This window comes from Telopea speciosissima, chromosome 2 (assembly GCF_018873765.1).
Source record: "Telopea speciosissima isolate NSW1024214 ecotype Mountain lineage chromosome 2, Tspe_v1, whole genome shotgun sequence".
Classification (NCBI taxonomy): domain Eukaryota; kingdom Viridiplantae; phylum Streptophyta; class Magnoliopsida; order Proteales; family Proteaceae; genus Telopea; species Telopea speciosissima.
In genome coordinates, this window is record NC_057917.1 from 70,357,769 (window position 1) to 70,377,373 (window position 19,605).

General features: G+C 40.5%; 1 protein-coding gene across 1 annotated transcript in view; it reads right to left on the reverse strand.

The window, feature by feature from the left end:
• Positions 1-19,605, reverse strand: part of LOC122651467 (DNA topoisomerase 1-like) — a 58,413-nt gene that overhangs the window by 37,016 nt on the left and 1,792 nt on the right. The window contains exons 4-5 of the mRNA XM_043844863.1: positions 19,078-19,577; positions 3,239-3,893 (exon numbers count right to left, since the gene is read on the reverse strand). Of these exons, the coding sequence (XP_043700798.1) occupies positions 3,239-3,893; positions 19,078-19,577 (1,155 nt within the window). The remainder of the gene's footprint in view (positions 1-3,238; positions 3,894-19,077; positions 19,578-19,605) is intronic.

Consider the following 19,605-nt stretch of genomic DNA (forward strand, 5'->3'; position numbering starts at 1 on the left):
AGGGCTGGTGAGTTTTATATTTTTATTTTAAGGTATTTAATTTACATTCCATTTACATCTTCTAAAGCATTGACAAGTTTTTTATGGTTGGCAGCATATTATATCAATCCCAAGTACAAATACAAGCGTCAATTTGGGATAGAACAATTACTGATAGATGTAGTGGAAAATGTGGCATCAAAGTTGGAGCCAAATCCAACTATATAGTCGAGGTGCATGAGGTGAGACTTGGTAGCTTGTTAAGTATTTTTAAGGAAGGTAATTACTCGATTTCGTATTAATGTGAATATTACCAATGTTTGAAATGAGCATAGGTAACGACCTTCAGGGATGCTCTTGGGACTTCCGGTCATGTAGCTGCAAAGTTTGGTCGAGAAACCACAGCTCCTAGTAAGCCCACAGCATTAGTTGTCATTTTGTCTCCATTCAATTAATTTCATATACATAAGTACCAAGTACAATCACTTAACATGAATAATCTTAATACTCTAATGTAGGGAAATGGTGGGTGCACTATGGGAGTGGTGCACCTAACTTGAGAAAGATAGCAATAGTGGTGCTCCCCCAGACATGTTCAGCCTCCGGATGCTAACGCAGCTGGAGTATATTCTCACATCGACGCAAAAAAGCGGAACCAACTGGGTCACACACGGTTGGAGCAGTTGGTGTATGTGCATTATAACATGAGACTGACGATGCAGCACATACGCATGGACATGGATGGTGATAAAGACTTGCAAACATTTTCCAAGTGGAGTCAAATGAGGAGGATACCCTATACAAGTGGGTGAGGGATTGAGGTGAACCTGCCATGGATCGGCCTGGAGATAAGCCTAACCCCGAGATAGCTAGTCAGATGGGTACTAATGTCAACGAGTTTATGGTGTCTCGAGAGGGCCATCTTCATTCATAGATACCTCAACCTTTTAAATCTCAAGCTAGCGGGGATGATGTTGAGAACATCGACCGGTCACATTCTAGTGGCCACACTCACACACCATCCCCATATGATCGTGGCGGTGATGATGATGATGATGATGATGGTGATAGTGGTAGTAGTGGTGGTGGTGGGAGACATAGATTTGCAGGGATGCACGAGGGGTACCACAAGCCGAAGTTGGAGCCAAAGACAGCCGATCTGCTTCCCAAGCGAGAGTTAGTTCGATCATGCCACACAGGAAGTCGACCATAGTGCACGTGGAGGCACGTTCAGGTTACTCGAGAGGCTAGTGTCGCCAATTCATACCACTTCTTGAGAAGGAGGATGATAACATGGAGTCCATGGACATCGATGTTATGAGCTAGACTGACAACAGAGGCTGGTTCTATAGGATAGTAGTAGCCTGAGGGCACCATCATATGCCACAGGGAGCACCGGTTCTGATTATGCTAGGTATGGTAGTTATGGTGGATATGGTGGATATGGACAGTTTAGCTCTTCATCGCTATTACCCTCTATGTATGAGGGTAAGTCGCACATTGGGTCAGATTTTTTGGACAGAATCTTCTCCTTCCCGGCCCCCTAACCATACATATGGGGACGGTTCCAAAGGCACCATCCAGTAGCAGTGGCTCTCAATCGAGTTCCTCATGGTTCAGAGGTCTGTACCCTAGGTTAGGGTACCTCCAATATGTTGACAATTCCATTTACAGGGATGTTGAGGACTTCAATCGTTTCTTCAGCCATACTATGACATAGCCAGCTTTTATGGATACAGTCGGAGGATAAATTGATTTGGCAACAGCCGCAACATTCTCATGGTTTTAATCCTGCCCGGAACTCGATGTGGTACTAGTATTCTAGGTCTCTAGGATGGGCATAGGAGTGACTTGCTTGTATTTTTTGACTTCAATATATTTGACCCTTTGTAATGAACCATGTATGATGTATGATATATGAAATGGTTTATAGTTTTATGCCTACTCACTCCTAATGCATGTTTATGATGTTTTAATTGAATTACATGTGTTCTAGTGCTAAACAGTGTGTGGAATAGGCCATATTAGAGAATGTATACAGCAAGGTACAACGTACACTACCAACCTAAGGTCTAAAGTCAAACTACCATTTTGTGTATGAATTTTTAAAACCTAAGGGTTCCACTATGTTTAGAGGACCTAAAATAGGGTTTCCTAGAATTTTTGGGACCTAATTTGGCCACTTGGGCCTCAAAACCTTTCACCGAAACTTGCATCCAAAACTGTAGAGATTTCAACCGAAATATTGGTTTCAGTCTAAATATTTCGGTTTCCAGCCTAGTTTTGACCAGGCTCGAAACCAATATCTTGAACCTTCATTGGAAATAGTATTAAATTGCTTGGCAAGATGTGTTCATGTACCAACACCCAATTGGTGGTTCCATGTAAACCGAGTTCTTGTATCCAAGATTAGATAGATCTTACTCCTAGATACATACATACATACATACACCAGAACTCCATACAATATAGATGGTCCCAACTAAGTATTTCGGCTCTCTTTCAGGCTACAAGAACTCGTGAAAGCCCCAACACTTCGCCTATTACTTGTTTGACTGGCAGCAAAAAAGATTAGCAGGTTGTGATTTCAAGAAATAAAATCAACCAAACATCCACATTTTTCCAGTCCACCAACCAGATTCAATGTTACAAATCTGAAATTAGGTCATCTATGTAACACCTAAGCATGTCTATCTGTCACAAAACTTAAACTCACATATGTAGCACTTATTTCAACAGCAAGCCCAAATGGCAGCATCTCAAGTTGCAAATGACTTCCCACAGGCCATCCCCTTATTTCCCTTCTACACAGGATCTGATTTGTTGAATTTGTCTCGGCATTCGGCAATGACAAATCAATCAGGGGGGAGTTCAGTAGACCCATAAATGATACATGGAAGGAAATAATTTATTCAATGATCAAAACCAACAAAATTCAAAATTGAAGCTGAACAGTTCAACCAAATGTAAAGTTTACAACTATAAATATCCCCCTTAGAATGTAGTATGCAAACATTAAACCTTCATGGTTCAAACATCACTATAAAGTTTCAGCGAACCTGTAGGATTGATCAAACATACGAAATTATTTAGATAGAAAATACCCAAAATAAAGAACCATTCGACTTCATCAGTCACAATGAGAAAGGGAGAATAAAACCAGAAGTTTATCTATATATAAGATAAAAAAGAGTTAATGCATGAAGAAAAAGTGGAGAAATATGAGGGAGGAACAGAAAATTTTGAAAATGACACTAACCTTCATCGTGTATGTGGCTGTGAAATGTAATTTGTTTGCAGCGTCCTGCTGAATAGTTGATGTTATGTATGGTGTTGGAGGATTTTTTCTTATTTGGCTCCTTTTAGAGCGTACCACTTCAAAATTTGATGAAGTAATCTTCTGTTCAATGGATTTTGCCTCCACATTTGAGCTGATTGACAGCTGCTCTAACTTCTTAGAATCGAAGTGTGTCAAGTGTGATGTGAAAGAGGAGCCATTGTCCAAGGAACCAGGCTCCTTTTTGTTAAATTCGACATCAACAGTCCAATACTCATGTGGTTTAAATTCATCAATTTCCATTTCTCTATCACATATTAGAGCCAAGGCTGCTGATTGGACCCGTCCAGCAGATTGGCAAGCAGGCAATTTCCTCCACAACAATGGTGAAATGTTGAATCCAATCAAGTAATCAAGAGCACGACGTGCAAGGTAAGCATGAACCAAGTCCACAGCAATGTCTCTTGGAGACTGCAGGGCAATTTTGATGGACGATTCAGTTATTTCATGAAAGACGACCCTTGCTACAGTGATGTTTTCATGCAAAGCATCCTGCTGTAGCAACATCTCTGTAATGTGCCAGGCTATCGCCTCTCCTTCACGGTCGGGATCAGATGCAAGGATAAGATTTTCTGCCCTGAAAATCCAACCAAACCAAAAGAAAACAAGAACAGTCAGAACCAGAAACAAAAACCCAATTTTAATAAAGAAATGAAGGCAAGCTACACTTGTCTAAATTTCTTCACTAGACAGCACCCAGTATTTCAGTCACTAGGAGGGATGATGTAGAAGGTCCACTGTCCAGTTAGGATCCAGGGACCTCCTGTATCAGCCATGCTCTCAGTACCCACATATATTTCTGCTCCTTATCTCTGAGCTATTGGACTCAATGCTAACCATTAATCAGGTATGGAACCATAGGGCAACATCAAATAACAACTCTCACATACTACAAAATCAAAAACAAAGAAAAATTACAGTGGATAAGATCTCCATACTATAGGACAAATCACAAACTGCTGGGTTTACTCGTTAACTAAGGCATTAGCCCATTATTAGCAACACTGTGGACCATCTATATGGAACCATAAATGAAAAACCAATAGAACGAGCGTGGAGATTAGAATTGGTGGAATTTCAGGGCCCATCCTCCCCTCTCAACATCCACCCTGTTAAGGCAGCTAGTTGATATTTTCAATTGTTCAATTCAAACGGCCACGAAAAGAGCATTATTTTGTCAACCTCATAAAAAATGATGTTGCAAACATGTAAAGCTCATTTCAGCCACAAAACGTAAGCTTTTCAGGTCATTTATATTCCTCTGTTAAAAACTCAACCATCAAAGTCGCCTAGAAAGCCTCGTCCAACAATTAGTTGATCAACTCAAATAAAGAAAAAATTTATCGACAGCACCAATGGAAAGTTCAATGGGGAGAGGAGATTCTAACACAACAGAAATAAAATGTGTCATCCAGGGAGGACTACTTATTTATGCTACACAGCCTTGGACACATCTAGTGATAGATGGTGACTCAGCCTTAGTGAATAAATGGTCATCTCAGGATTTCAGATCCCATGGAAGTCCGTGCATCTGAATTTTGATTAGGCTAGTGAAACTCTTATGCAACCAGGGGAATTTCTTGTTTTCTTGGGGCCGGAAGGCCACTAATGCCTTAGCTGATGAGTTAAAAAGAAGGGGTTCATAGAGAATTGATGTATATAGCATCATTCCCAATTGTATGTTTGCTTTTCTAAATGGCCCAGCTTTGGGCATTTTGTAATGTTGTATGTGTTTTAATACTCATGTGCAGCTTCTATATTATCCCAAATAGCCCTTTTGGCCAAATGGCCAATAAAAATTTATTACTTCATCAAGAAACAGTATAAAGGCAAAGTTTGTAGAAGATTGCTAGCTGATGGACTCCTCAATCCTCATTGGTCGATAAACTTGTAGCCAGTCACTGACCTACATGTAATGTAGACCAGTCACAAGTAATAACCAGTCCACAAGAGGATTGCAAATCAGGTCCAGCAACAGTAAATACTTTGATCGATTCTCAGATTTGCAGGAAATTTCAAAACAATAAAGTAAAAAACAAGAAATCAAAGAAGGGTAGAAGAATATAGGGTAGTCTCTTTCATACTCGGGTCTCTCACCCATGGTCTCTCTCCATATTTTGGCCACCATACTCTCTCATAGAGCAAAGCACAAAGCTATGTTTTTTTTCCCCTCAATCTCGTCAATCAAATTCGTGTACAAGACTCTAGTCCATACAAACTTATATAGAAGAGTCAAAAACAGACTCAAACACTAAAAATGAAAGGTCTAAACCAATCCTTAACTAATAAGGTAACATAAACTGGGTATGAAACTAAAATAATGAAAGAAACTGACTCAAAACAGAACTCTAACCAAGGCGCCGCCTAGGCGTCCAGATGCTTTGGTCGACTTAAGCGCCTTGGTGTCGCCTTGAATTTTTGCCCTCTCCAACGCCTTGGGTCGCCTACACGCCGTGACAACTATGAACAATTCAGAATCAGAGTGAGGAGAATAATTGGCTTGTCAATAATGACAGAGGCCCACTTTATTTATAATGAGAATTACAACCCCAAGGGCAACTCATAGTTGTCAAGGCGTAGCCTAGGCACCGCCTAGGTGTCCAGGCGATTTTGTTGGGGCCTAGGCGACCTCCGCCTTATTGCAAGGCGTCTTGCGCTGGTTTTTATTGGTATCGAACCCGGTATTGGCCCTTATTTATGCCAAATATCATTTAATTAAAATGTTTCATTTACTTAAGATATTTTTCATAAAAAAGCAAATACCCCCTATTTGAATCCAATAAAAATAGTTAAAAATAAAATTCCAAAAGGATAAAAAGTCAACCCCCCCAGTTCAAGAACAAAAACTGGATTTTCGACGGTAGGTAAAATTTTCAACTCTCTAATGTTGGGGTTTTTCTCAAATATAAAAATTCGATAAATCTTAATATAGTAAAACATTGCTAAAAACCAAAAATGCGGTAAAATATTCATTTGTTTTGATATCTAAAAAAATATTTTCATTCAGAGCGATTTTGACAGTATTCGCGCATACCACATAAGGTTTGACCAGAACATAACTTCTTCAATATAAATCAGATTAAAGCAATTTTGGATTTGTTGGAAAGCTGGTTTTGTGCTCTACCTAATACTAAAAATCTCATGTAAAAATAAAATCATCTGACTAATCAAACTTCTTAGAGAACAAGAACATTTCTCTAAATCGAGAACAATTTAATTATTTATAGATAAGATCATATTTTCTAAGAACAGTATAAACCAAATGTATGTTTGATTGTTTCAAACTTCCAATAGCTTGCTTCTTCAGTTCTGTTGTCTTCTAGTTCTATGTTGACTTTTGATGACTTGATGTCGATTAATATTGATTTTTGATGACTTGATGTGACTTAATGTGGCTTAATGTTGATTTTTGATGATATAAGTTATATATTGTAGCATACTAAATAATGTTAGAAAAGGGGGAAATAAAAAATAACACTTGGGGGAGCCTTGGTCGCCTAAGCGCTTAGACACCCCTCCAACACCTTGGGTCGCTTTGCCACCTTGACAATTATGGGCGAACTAGTACATTAGGGATAAAACAATAAAATAAGAAAACCCTAATATAAAGAGAAATTATCCTAATCCAACGGTTCTCAACACTCCCCTTCAAGTTGGTGCGAAGATATCAAACATGCCCAACTTGGAAACCATCGGATGGAAGACTTTACATTTTAAACCCTTGGTAAAAAAATCAGCCAGTTGATCACTAGTACTGACATAAAGGATGCAGATGATTCCTTGCACCAGCTTTTCTTTGATAAAATGCCTATCGATCTCCACATGTTTAGTCCTGTCATGTTGGACCGGATTGTGTGCAATGCTAATAGAGACCATGTTGTCACAATATAGTCGAGGGTCATTACTGGAAATTCCCAAGTGACCCAACAAACTTTTAAGCCACATAAGTTCACAGATCCCTTAAGCCATGGCACGAAATTCGGCTTCTAGACTGGAGCGGGAGACAACAGCCTATTTTTTTCTACGCCATGTAACAAGACTTCCACCCAGGAAGGAGCAGTAACCGGAGGAGGATCTCCTATCATCAATGGATCCGGCCCAATCAGCATCGGTGAACATTTCCAACTTCAAGTGACCATTATGGGAAAATAGAATTCCTTTTCCTGGGGCAAACTTCAAATACCTCAAAATCCGATGAACTGCATCAAGATGAGATGTCCTGGGATCATGAAGATATCTACTAACAATGCCCATAGCATAGACTATATCCGACCTGGTATGGGATAAATAAATCAGCTTTCCCACGAGTCTCTGGTATTGTTCCCTGTCAACTGAGTCACCTATACCTGCACATAACTGATGGTTGACCTCGATGGGAGAGTCGGCCGGTTTGCATCCCAACATACCAGTGTGCTGTAGAAGGTCCAAGACATATTTCCGCTGAGAGATGAAAATACTCTTGTCGGATCTTGCAACTTCGATGCCCAGAAAATATTGAAGTGGAACTAGGTCCTTAGTCTCAAATTCCTTAGCGAGTAGGGTCTTCAAATGGGAAATTTCAGCATTACTATTCCTTGTTATAACAATATCGTCAACATAGACGATGAGGACAGTGATCTGAGAATCACTTCTTTTGACAAACAAAGTATGATCAGCTTGACTTTGTTTATACCCAAATTTTTGCATAACCTTCAGGAACCTGCCAAACCACGCCCTAGGCGATTGCTTGAGACCGTACAGAGACTTTCTCAATTTACAAACACAACCAGCAGCAGATGGGAAAGAAAAACCAGGAGATGGATCCATGTAGACTTCTTCTTCCAGGTCTCCATTCAAGAAGGCATTTTTTATATCCAACTGTTGAAGGTCCCATCCTAAATTAGTTGCACTTGAGAGAAGGGCCCAGACTAAGTTCATCTTTGCTACAGGGGCAAAGGTTTCTTAATAATCGATTTCATAAGTTTGGGTGAAACCCTTGGCAACCAGACGAGCCTTGTATTTGTCAATCATCCCATCTGATTTTTGCTTGAATGTGAACACCCATTTACAAACAACCAATTTCTTCCCTGTTGAGCGAGGAACAAGCTCCCAAGTACCATTTTTGTCTAATGCCCTCATCTCTTCTTCCATAGTGGCTTTCCACTTTGGATCAGTAATGGCATCTCTCCAATCCTGTGGAGTAGACACAGAAGACAAGGAAGAAACAAAAGCCCTATAGGAGGGAGATAAGGACTCATAAGAAACAAAGTGAGAAATAGGATGTTGAGTAGATGATCTAACACCTTTTCGAAGAGCAATAGGACGGTCATCATGTGAAGGAGAATCATGTACAAAGGATTCAGGTAAATTATTAGTAGAGGAAGAATCATTACCTGATGGAGGAGTCGGATTTGGTGGAGGCTCCACAGTAGGTGCTGGAGGGTTGTTTAAGGTCCCTTGCTTCTTGGATTTCTTCCTAGTATAGATCTGGAGATCTTGAGGGGCAGCAGCACTAATTGTACCTGTTTCAGTAATAGACTCAGACTCCCCCTGACCCGAGATTTCCCTAGAAACAATGGGAAAGTTATTATCAACAACCAAGGGTCAGTCGGAAAAGGAACCTCTTCTTCCTTAAGACTCTTCCCCTGAAGAGGTGCCATGAAATAAGGTTCAGATTCATGACAGGTAACATCCATAGTGATATAAAGCCGGCGGGAAGGAGGGTGATAACATTTGTAACCCTTCTGAAAGGCCGAATAACCAAGAACGATGCACCTAAGGGCACGAGGATCTAATTTGGAACGAGAAGGAGAAGAGTTGTGAGCAAAGCAAACACACCCAAATATTTTGGGAGGAAGAGAAGAAGCAATCGTGGGGTCAGGGAGAAAGGAAAGAGGGGTCTTGAAGTTTAAAACACTGGAGGACACCCGATTAATGAGATAGGCAGCAGTTAGAACCGCATCTCCCCAATACATTTTTGGAACACCAGTAGTGAACATCAAGGCACGGGTCACATCCAAAAGATGGCGATTTTTTCCTTTCAGGTATGCCATTTTGTTCGGGGGTGCGTACACATAAGGTTTGGGAAAGAATACCATGGGATGAGAGATACTCTTGAAAGGCACTATCCACAAATTCGGTACCATTATCACTACGGAGTACCCGGACAGCAGCATTGAATTGAGTACAAATCATAGTATGAAAAAATTTAACGCATGTAAAAGCATCAGATTTATGATGAAGAAGTAAACCAAGGTAAGACGAGTACAATTATCAATGAAAGTAATATACCAACGACATCCATTACGATCAACAATCCTAGAGGGACCCCAAACATCCGAATGTATAATAGGAAAAGGGACATCACTGCATAGTTATCAAGACGTCGCCTTGGCGTCCAGGCGGTTTTCCAAGCCCATGGCAAAAGGACGCCATTTCGTATGTCGAAAAATGGAGCGCCATGGTCTGCAAGGCGTCGCCTTGGTCGCTTTAGGACGCCTATGCTTCTGGGCGGTCGCCATATGTATTTTTTTTAAAAAAGATTTTTGTTTTTTAATTTTTTAATGTAATTTAAGATATTCTAATTGATATAATCTGATTGGTGTGATGCTTTTGGTTCCATGCTCTGAGAAGCATGGAATCATATGTTACAAAAAGAAAAAGAAAAAAACAAAAACACCTAAATCGATTCAACATTTCAACACTAATCAACTTAACCCCAAACCCATTTGACCAATTGACCCCAAAAGTTGAAAAACACGAAAAAGAAGAAGAGTTGAGGACTGCGAAAGAAAAATAGAGAAGCAGTGGCGACTTCGAGTCTTCATCTCTTCGACTTCGACTCCGTCGAACACTCAAACCTCACTCCTCAGTGCCCAACTGCCCATCATCCACCGGCGTCCGGCGACTCGGCGAGGATCTCCAACGGTAAGTATTGTTCTTTTTTTTTTCTTTTTTTCTTTTTTCCTTCTAAAACCTAAACCCTTTCTAAATTCTAAGTTCAAACCCCTGCGGCCCTACTGTTCTTCTTCTTCTTGTCTTCTCCACCCTCAACCTCCACCGGTGACATATCCATCTTCCACCGGCGTCCGGCAACAACTCCATTAAAGGTAAGTCCGTGAGTCATTCAGCTTTTCTTCTTCTTCTCTTCTATTTTTTGTTTTTTTTTTTTTTTTTTCTTATGCTGCATTGCTGCTGCTGTTCCATCACTTGATTCACTTCCATGTCCCTCTTCTCCAACTTCCATCCCCAGTCCGGCAGCCCCCAACGGCGACATCTTCAATCTCCACCCCCACCAGCGAGTCGACATCTCCAATTCCACGCCTCCACGGTAAGAGGTGCCATTTTTTCTTTTCTTTTCTTCTTCTAAAATCTAAAGTCTAAAGACTCTAAACTCTGTTCTTCTAAGTTCTAACCTTCTCTGTGACTGTGTTTCTTCCTTTTGGCAGCAGCAGCCTCGTACATCGTCCGGCACTATTGTCTTCCATTCTAGCAGCATTTCCAGCCAGTAAATGTCTTTTTTTTTTTTTTTTTTTTCCAAGTCTCAGTGCTTCACTTATTCTCTTCCTCATTAGTCTAATTATAAATCTGTAATCAGTATTTTTCCTTCCAAGTTCCAAATTTCATTTTTTCCTGATTTTCTTTTCATTTTTTATGCTTCACTGCTTACTTGCTTAGAGTTTCAAATTTCAGCAATGTATTACTGTGTTACTAAATTCCTGCTTCCTATATGCCTTTGGTTGGACTAGCAAACACTTCAATATTTTATTCTATTGTGAATCTGTGATAGTTTGATTAGTGATTACACTTTCTATAACATAGTTGTTTTTTTCTTTACTTTTTAAGCTTTTATACACTTCAATTCTCTATATTTTTTATTTTTTTCTATTTTTTGTCATTGTAGACAACTAGACATCAGACAAAGGGGGAAGTGGAGTACAATGGCCAATGTTGATGGTAGTAGTGGGGCTGAAAATATAAGTACAGCGGGGTCAGGGATTGATCCAAGCAAAGATCCGAAAAGAAAGGCCAAGTCTAATGATCCGGGGTGGAAGTATGGATACTGGCCTAATTTAGAAGACAAAAATTGTGTCAAGTGTATCCTCTGTGGGGTGGATACCAAGGGAGGAATAAAAAGATTGAAGCAACACTTGATTGGTGGCTATGGAGATGTAGCCAAGTGCTCAAAGACAACTGCCGAAATTGCTAAAGAGATGAGAGAAGCGATCTTGAAAAACAAGAAGAGGAGGATGGAAAATTTGGATGATTTGGATGTTGGAGGTGGAGATTTTCATGTTGAAGGATCCGAAGAAAGGCATATAGAGTCCGATTTGGGGGGTGGGGACTTGAGCCTTATTCCAAGCTCTGGAACAGCTTCAAAAAAAAATAAAGTTGTCATTCAAACGCCAGTCAAACAACAAGTAAGGGGTCCCATGGATGCTCATGTAAAGAGGCGGACTCCTGAAGAGGTTGTTGCAGAGAGGCACGGTAAAGGTCCCCAACAGACTACAATGGAGAACCGTATGAGATCAGAGGAGGAAAGAGATAAACTCCGTTCTTACTTTGCAAGGTGGGCTTTTGAAAGTGGTGTTCCATTCAATGCATTGAAGCTAAGGAGCTTCGAGGAGTTGGTTGAGGCAATTGGACAATATGGGCCAGGTTTCAAGCCCCCTTCATTTCATGATTATAGGGTTCCTCTATTGAAGTCTGAGAAGGAGAAAGTTGATGAAATAAAAAAGAAACATAAAATCTCTTGGAGGAAAGGGTGCACTCTCATGTCTGATGGGTGGACCGACAGGAAAGGAAGACACTTAATTAATTTTCTTGTCAATTGTACAGAAGGGACTTTTTTTTGGGGGTCTGTGGATGCATCAAGTCAAATACAAGATGCAAAAATGTTATTTGAGACCCTTGATAGTAGGATTGAGGAGATTGGAGAGGAGAATGTGGTTCAAGTGGTCACTGATAATGCTTCCAATTATGTTGTTGTTGGAAGGTTACTAATGGAGAAAAGAAAGAAGTTGTATTGGACTCCATGTGCAACTCATTGCCTAGACCTTATGATGGAGGAGATAGGCAATATAAAAATATACAAGTCTGTGATACTGAAGGGAAGAAAAATTACTACATTCATCTATAGGCATGCTCGCCTTCTTGAAGCTATGAGAGTACAAACAAAAGGAGCAGACTTGGTAAGGGCTGGAGTAACCAGATTTGCATCTTCATTTTTAACACTTCAGACCTTATTGAAGCATAAGGATGCTTTGAGGAGATTATTTCTTTCTGACCATTGGGAGCAATCTAAGTTGTCACATACAAAGGCAGGGAAGCAAATTGTTGAAATAGTTATTTCCACACCTTTCAGGAATGGTGTGCAGGATTGCTTGAGAGCATCATTGCCTCTTCTTTAAGTATTGAGGATAGTAGATGGAGATAAGAGGCATGCATTGCCTGAAGTATATGTTGCAATGGAAGAGGCAAAGAAGCACATAATATCAAACTTTAAGGGCATAGAAAGGAAATGGAAGAAGATTGTAAAGATTATTGATAAGCGTTGGACAAGTCAGATGGAGCGACCAATATATTTGGCTGCATTTCTCCTTAATCCAAGCAAGTACTTTAAAGCAATTGAGATGGAATCAGATGAATCTTTAGCCAACTCCTTAAGGTATAAAGCAAATGATGCCTTTAATGATGTTCTTGTAACGATGGTGCCTGATACAACCTTGCAAGACAAGATCAGTGAACAATCTGCTGCTTATACTGGAACTAGAGGATCTTTTGCAAAGGATATGGCAATTAGACAAAGGGACAAGTTGAGTCCTCGTAAGTATTTTTTCTTTTAATTTATATTGTTTAGTTGTTTTACTTGTTTGTATTTTGTATTGTATGTTGATTTTAATTTAAGCTATATTTTTTCTTATATATATTTATGGTCATTTGGTGGGAAAAACATGGAAGCTCTACACCTGAGCTTACAAAGCTTGCAAGGCGCTTACTTGGTCTTTATTGTTCATCTTCTGGTTGTGAGCGCAATTGGAGCATATTTGAGTTTGTAAGTACTTGAGTATTTCAGTACTAAGTTAATATTATTTTTATTTTTTGTTTTTTGTGTGGTTTTAATGTTTTATGAAAGAATGACTTAAAGAATAAAAAGTAATATTTTCATATTTTTTATTTGTTCTTCAGATTCACACCAAGAAGAGGAATAGGTTAGAGCATCAACGTTTAAATGATCTTGTCTACATCCAGTATAATCACCGTCTTCAAGTAAGGTTCTAAGAAAGAAAGGAACAAAGCAGAAATTATGATCCATTGGAGCTTGATGAGCTAGATTGGAGTAGTGAGTGGATGATTGGGGCATCAGATGATGAATTAGTTCATCCTGGGGATGATCTCACTCGGAAAACTGTATCAGCAGTAACTAGGGCATCTTCATCGTTTTATGGCGCCAAAAGAGCGAGGAGGTCTGGACCATCAATAGCTCCAGTTCCACCCCTTCCCTCTTCTTATTCACGGCGTGCTAGGGGGAGGGTTGAGGAGTCTTCAAATGAAGAACTGGAGCTCGGGTTGGAGTTGGATGAACAAGATATGCGTGATGATGAAGATGTTGAGGATGATTTTGGTATAGAAAGTAATGATGCGGACAAACAATAGGAGCAAGAAGATTTAAATATGCTTAATTGGGATTGAAATTTGAAGTTGTGAAGTACTTACTGAACAATTTGTTTTGGATTTTGGATGGTTTTATTTTTTAGACTTTTCTTCACTCTAAGTATTTGAATGTTTAAGCTTTAATGATTACTTAATTTTGGCATTTTACTATTTTAGGTTATGTTATGTTTTCTTTTATTGAGTATTGATTGACAGGGTCACATAAGTAGAAATATAGTAGATGACCTTAGGGCCTGCTGCCTAGGCACTCAATTTGGCATCACAGAGGTAAGTGTACTAATTTACCAACTCTTTATTCTTTATATTTAATAATTTATAATGTTGTTTGATTCTTTGATATTTATATTTCATTATTTTCATATGCTATATTGCATTATTGCTATGATAATATGATGAACTTAGTTTGTTAATTTATTTTTTGATGAATATCTTGCATTGGTTTGACTCTTTAGTATTTATTTGGCAAAGAAGTAGAATTATATAATTTTTAATATGCTATTTGTGCCAAATAAAATGGTTATATAATAAAACAGAACACTAGAACGCTTTGTTCGCCAAGGCGCCGCCTTGCGGTCGCCCTATCGCCAAGGCGCTTAGGAAGGCCCTCAAACGCCATGGTCGCCTTGCCGCCTTGATAACTATGCATCATTGTTACTGCCACTAATATGGGTAAGAGTTCCTTGTGTGTTTAGCAAATTCACACACATCACAATTTAATTGTTCTAAACCACAAATCCGAACTAAATCAGGAAACATACAACGTAAAATATGAAAAGAAGGGTGGCCCAAGCAGCAATGCCAATAAACGAGCTTTGTCACGGCGCTATCAGAGCGGAGAGTATGAGCAGAAGAAGGCACCGGAACTGTTGGTGGAGAATCTAAGAAATAGAGACCATCACGGACCCGACTATACCCAATCGTGGCGCCCGTCACCAGATCCTGAAATAAACAATGGGATGAAAAAAAATGAACAAAACAATTTAAATCACAATTAAGACGGTAAATAGACAATAGATTGGCACATAACTTGGGAACATGTAAAACATTAGAAAGAGAAATACTGGAATCACATGACATAGAACCTTTACCAGAGATGGAAGACATGGACCCATTGGCAACACGCACCTTATCCCGCCCCAAACAAGGAGAATAGGTACGGAAGACCGTGGGGTCACTTGTCATATGGTCAGTAGCACCAGAGTCAAGTAACCAAAAAGGACAGATGGAAGAGACGTGAAAATTACCTGATTGTGCAAGATTCGAATTAGGAGTAGAGGAACTAGTAGTCATTTGAGTCACCAGTTTTTGGAGAGCTGCCATTTGATCCGCAAAGAAAGGGGTCATGGTAGGAGATGCAGAGCTGGTGTCAGATGTCTCAGTAAGATGTGCCTGGGAGTGTGTGCCAACCGGTTTAGGGTTGCGCCCATTTTTGGGGCGCCCATGAAGTTTCCAACATGTTCCCCGTGTATGACGGGGTCGACCACAGTATTCACACTGAACAGGTGGCTTGGAGTAAAGTAGAGAACGTCTCATGCCCTAAAATCTGCACACGGACTGGATCATATTCTGGATGGAGACCAGTCAAAAAATCATAAACCCTTTCCGTTTTTCTCTCCTTTTGAAATGTACCAGCATACTTCAGCATACTCAGGGTGCACCATAGGAACAGGATGATAAAAATCCAATTGCTGCCACAGGGTTGTCAAGGCAATGTAATAAGCAGTAAGAGTGGGTTCCTTCTGGACAATATTGCGAACTTGGCAACGAATCTCATAACTTTGGGCATAGTTTCCTGCCTGTGAGAAAGTTTGGCGAACAGCATCCCATAGGTCCTTACCCAAATTAAGTAAAACAAAACTCGGACTAACTGAAGAATCCACGAAGTTGATCAGGAAAGACATTACCAAAGCATCATTAGAGGATCATGTAATAGCAGCACTAGGGTCAGTAGGCTTTGGAGTGGTTCCTGTAACAAGCCCATCATAGTTGTGTCGACAAAGAATGAGCAGGCAAGCTCGTGACCAAGTCAGGTAGTTCGAGCCATTTAATTTGATAGGGCCCGGTTGAAGAGAATTGGAGTGCCCAGCAGAGGAACCATTGTGCCCAAGAGAGGGCGTGGAGTTGGTGCCCGTAGATGTGACGCTAGTTTTGTCATCACCCATCGTAAAAACAGTAGGAAGGCAACAGGGGAACCAAATTAAAGGCGCAGCAATCGGAAGGGAAACCAACATAAGGGGGAGTAGCGATCGAAGATCGTGACCAAGAAACGATCCCAGAACAAGGAGGGAGCCGGTGGAGAGGGGCGTGGTGACTTGATGTCGCAACGGCAGCACCGGCAAGGACGAGCCAGCGGTGGAGGCATGGTGATGTGTGGTCGCGTTGGAGCAGGGTGCAGCAACGACAGCACCGGCCAAGAAGGGGCCGGCGGTAGAGGCGCGGCGACTTGAGGTCGCGACAGAGCAGGGTGCAACGGCAGTAGCGCCGGCAAAAAGGTACCGGCAGTAGAGGTGCAGCAACTTAGGTCGCGGCGGAGGACAGCACGGCGACGAGGGTCGAGGCAGCGGCACCAACCAAGAAGAGGGTTGGTGGTGGAGGCACGGCGAGTTGAGAGTCGGAGCGGTCAGGGAAGCGGTGGAAGGGCGCAGTGATCGAGGTGCATAAAAGGGAGATATTAAGTGTGCATGGTACGAGAATCGTCTACCATGCTAGACGAGGAGGCGGATTGTCCAAGGTTGAGGCGGTGGCGGCGGTGGAACGGAAAGCGAAAAGAACACCAAAGGAATTTTTAGGGTTCCGTGCTTTGATACCAAGTTCAAAATCAGAGTGAGAAGAATAATTGGCTTGTCAATAATGACAAAGGCCTACTTGAGTTATAATGAGAATTACAATCCCAAGGGCAAACTAGTCCATTAGGGATAAAACAATAAAATAAGAAAACCCTAATGTAAGAGAAATAATCCTAATCCAACGGTTCTCAACATAAAGTAATAAAGTTTTCTTACTTTCTACCCATATTTTAGGCCCATTAAAGTGGCTCATTACAAAGAAAACCCATGGGATCAAAGGCCCAACACCTACATAGCCCAACCCAAGACTTATTTCCAAGCCCTTTAGGTGACTTATCTGCATCAACATGTTTCGAACTAAATAAGTTTGACCACCAGTCTCTTTAGGGCATTCAATAAGCCCAAAAGCAAATGTTGAATTTACCATCTTAAGTTGGGAATCTTATACTAGTCAACTAGTGATGCAATAGAATCAAGGCTCTCTCATTCTACTAAGGTGATAGTGTCTTTTTTTTTCCCTGGGCCCCTTTTGCTCTGATAAATCAGAATTTTGTTAATCAAAAAGGAAAGCATTACTGTCCTAGATCTTATTACTTAAAGATCATAAAATTTAAGGACTTCTAAATCTTACTGTTCAAGGACAAAGTCTTGCCCACACTTCAGGATGGATAACAGATCAAGTTATGAGCCTTATGCCCATCCAGACATCCACATAGGCATGGAAGTCATTATGAACACAAGCAAATCTTCTAATCATGAGTCTCAATCAGGCAGAGAAGATATATAACTATAGAGGGAAAAATAAGGATCACAGAAATCATCCACAAACGAATCAAACTTGAGGAGGGAGCATGGAATCACTTGGAAACGTAGATTGGTTATTCAGAAATTTTCTTTTATGAATTAAGCTAACTGCTCCTGTGGATCAGAGTCTGGTTTATCTCAAATTCTGTTCTGAATCCACTCAAGTAGGCTTTATTCGAAGGGAGAAAGCTGTATAACTTCCATTCAGTTTTTATTGTTGCCCAGCAAGTGCTAGGATTACTTCAAGATATTTCAACTCACACTGATTTGTGTCATAGAAGTCAGACCCTATGTATTCAGCTGCAAGTCTTAGAAGCTGTAAGAGTTAAAACAAGGTGTAAATAGGCACACCAGGAATAACCGAATAAGTAATCAGATTTTTTAATTTTAAGGAAAGAAAGAATGCATGCTACTGTTCCAGCTGGAATCCTTTACCTAGCAGACTAATAAAAGACAAAGTAATTAGCTACTAGCTGCAGCTAGGCTAGTTTCAAGAGCTGTCTTACAATCATGCTATGTTGCTACTGTATCAATTCATTTCCAAATACTAGAAGTGTTATTCAGTCAGATTACCAACCACAGGTCTGCTACTGGATTTAGTTGCTTAATTCAAAAATCTAGGTTTTATGTGTCTCTGGTTGTACATTCTTCTTCAAGTTTTTGAACTGATTACATGATCAAAATATAGTTAGTGAACTCTCGCAAAAGATATTAACTTAAGGAGAAAAGTTCTCTGTGGGGGAGTGTGCCGCTCACGCCCAGACACAGTTGGGGGGGCGAAACAACCGCTCCGCCCCAGTGAAAGGCGGATATCTTGCCCCCCAAGTTGCTTCTGCACCCCTTCTCAGTGCCCCCCCCGGGGGCCGCAGGGGCCATGCTCCCCGACAGAGAACGGCCTTCCTTAACTTAAATACAAAAGATTTTTCATTATCTCAAGTACCATGGAAATCTTAATTCTGCTTTTACATTCTACTCAATTCATATCAATTTCCACACCAACTGTTCAGGATTATTTGGTTTGTTTGGTGGATGATTGGTTCAATTAGCAAGGTTTGAGATTTCAAGTACTGTTACCTAGTACAGATTATTTCAATCTGCCAGAAAGAGATTAATATACATCAAATGTCACTAGCAAATACTAATCAGACCAACATTTCAAAGAATTGAAGCATCAATGACTGAAAATTATGCATGTATGACACACTATTTCGTGCATGTTTCGGTAAGCTACTGGGCTTGGGCTTCTGCACTTCCAGAAGCCAGCTTCTAAGGAGAAAAAAGGCACTATTAATGAGCTTCTCATGGAGTCGTGGTTCAGGCGGTAAAGATTATAATAGAAATAATTTCACTGCTTCTGCTTCTTTCTCGTAAAGATTATAATAGAAATAATTCCACTGTATCTGCTTCTTTCTCCTAGAAGCTGGCTTCTGGAAGCCAGGAGCAGAAGTCCCAGAAGATTAACCAAATATGCCTTCTAGTTTGTAAATCAATTAAAAGTAAAGGAGGCCCAGGCAGTACCCATTTAACGCAACCTTAATACTCTTAAGATGAGTCCATGCAGCAGATGGAACCTCCCACACCATACTGAAGTCATTGTCTGGTCGTACAGATCCTGACCTACCAGCCAAATCTCTCACATGACCATAGCTAGGCAGGACTTCAAACATATCCCCGAGGTAGCCCTGAATAACCTTTGCTTTTGTGAGGGACTCCACTACTACCACAGATTTGCCAGTGGGAGGGTATAATGGCTTCAATATGCTCCCAAAAGGCCTAATCTTTCCCTCATCTAACAATTTCTGAGCCTTTGGCAACTCATTGCTGGAGGAATCTTGCACAGACTTGTTGCTTTTTCTCAAGGAGGCCTTACTTGATTTTGTAATAGTATTTTTCATCTGAGATTTACCAGTTCTAGTAGACTTCCGATTTGATTCCAACTTTGTGGACTTCTTGTCTGTGGAAGGAGCACTGCTGACCACTGTCAACAGTGTCTCCTGGCTCTCCTCTGCTGGAAGATTCTGAAATACGTCAGCTCTAGTTAGAAAT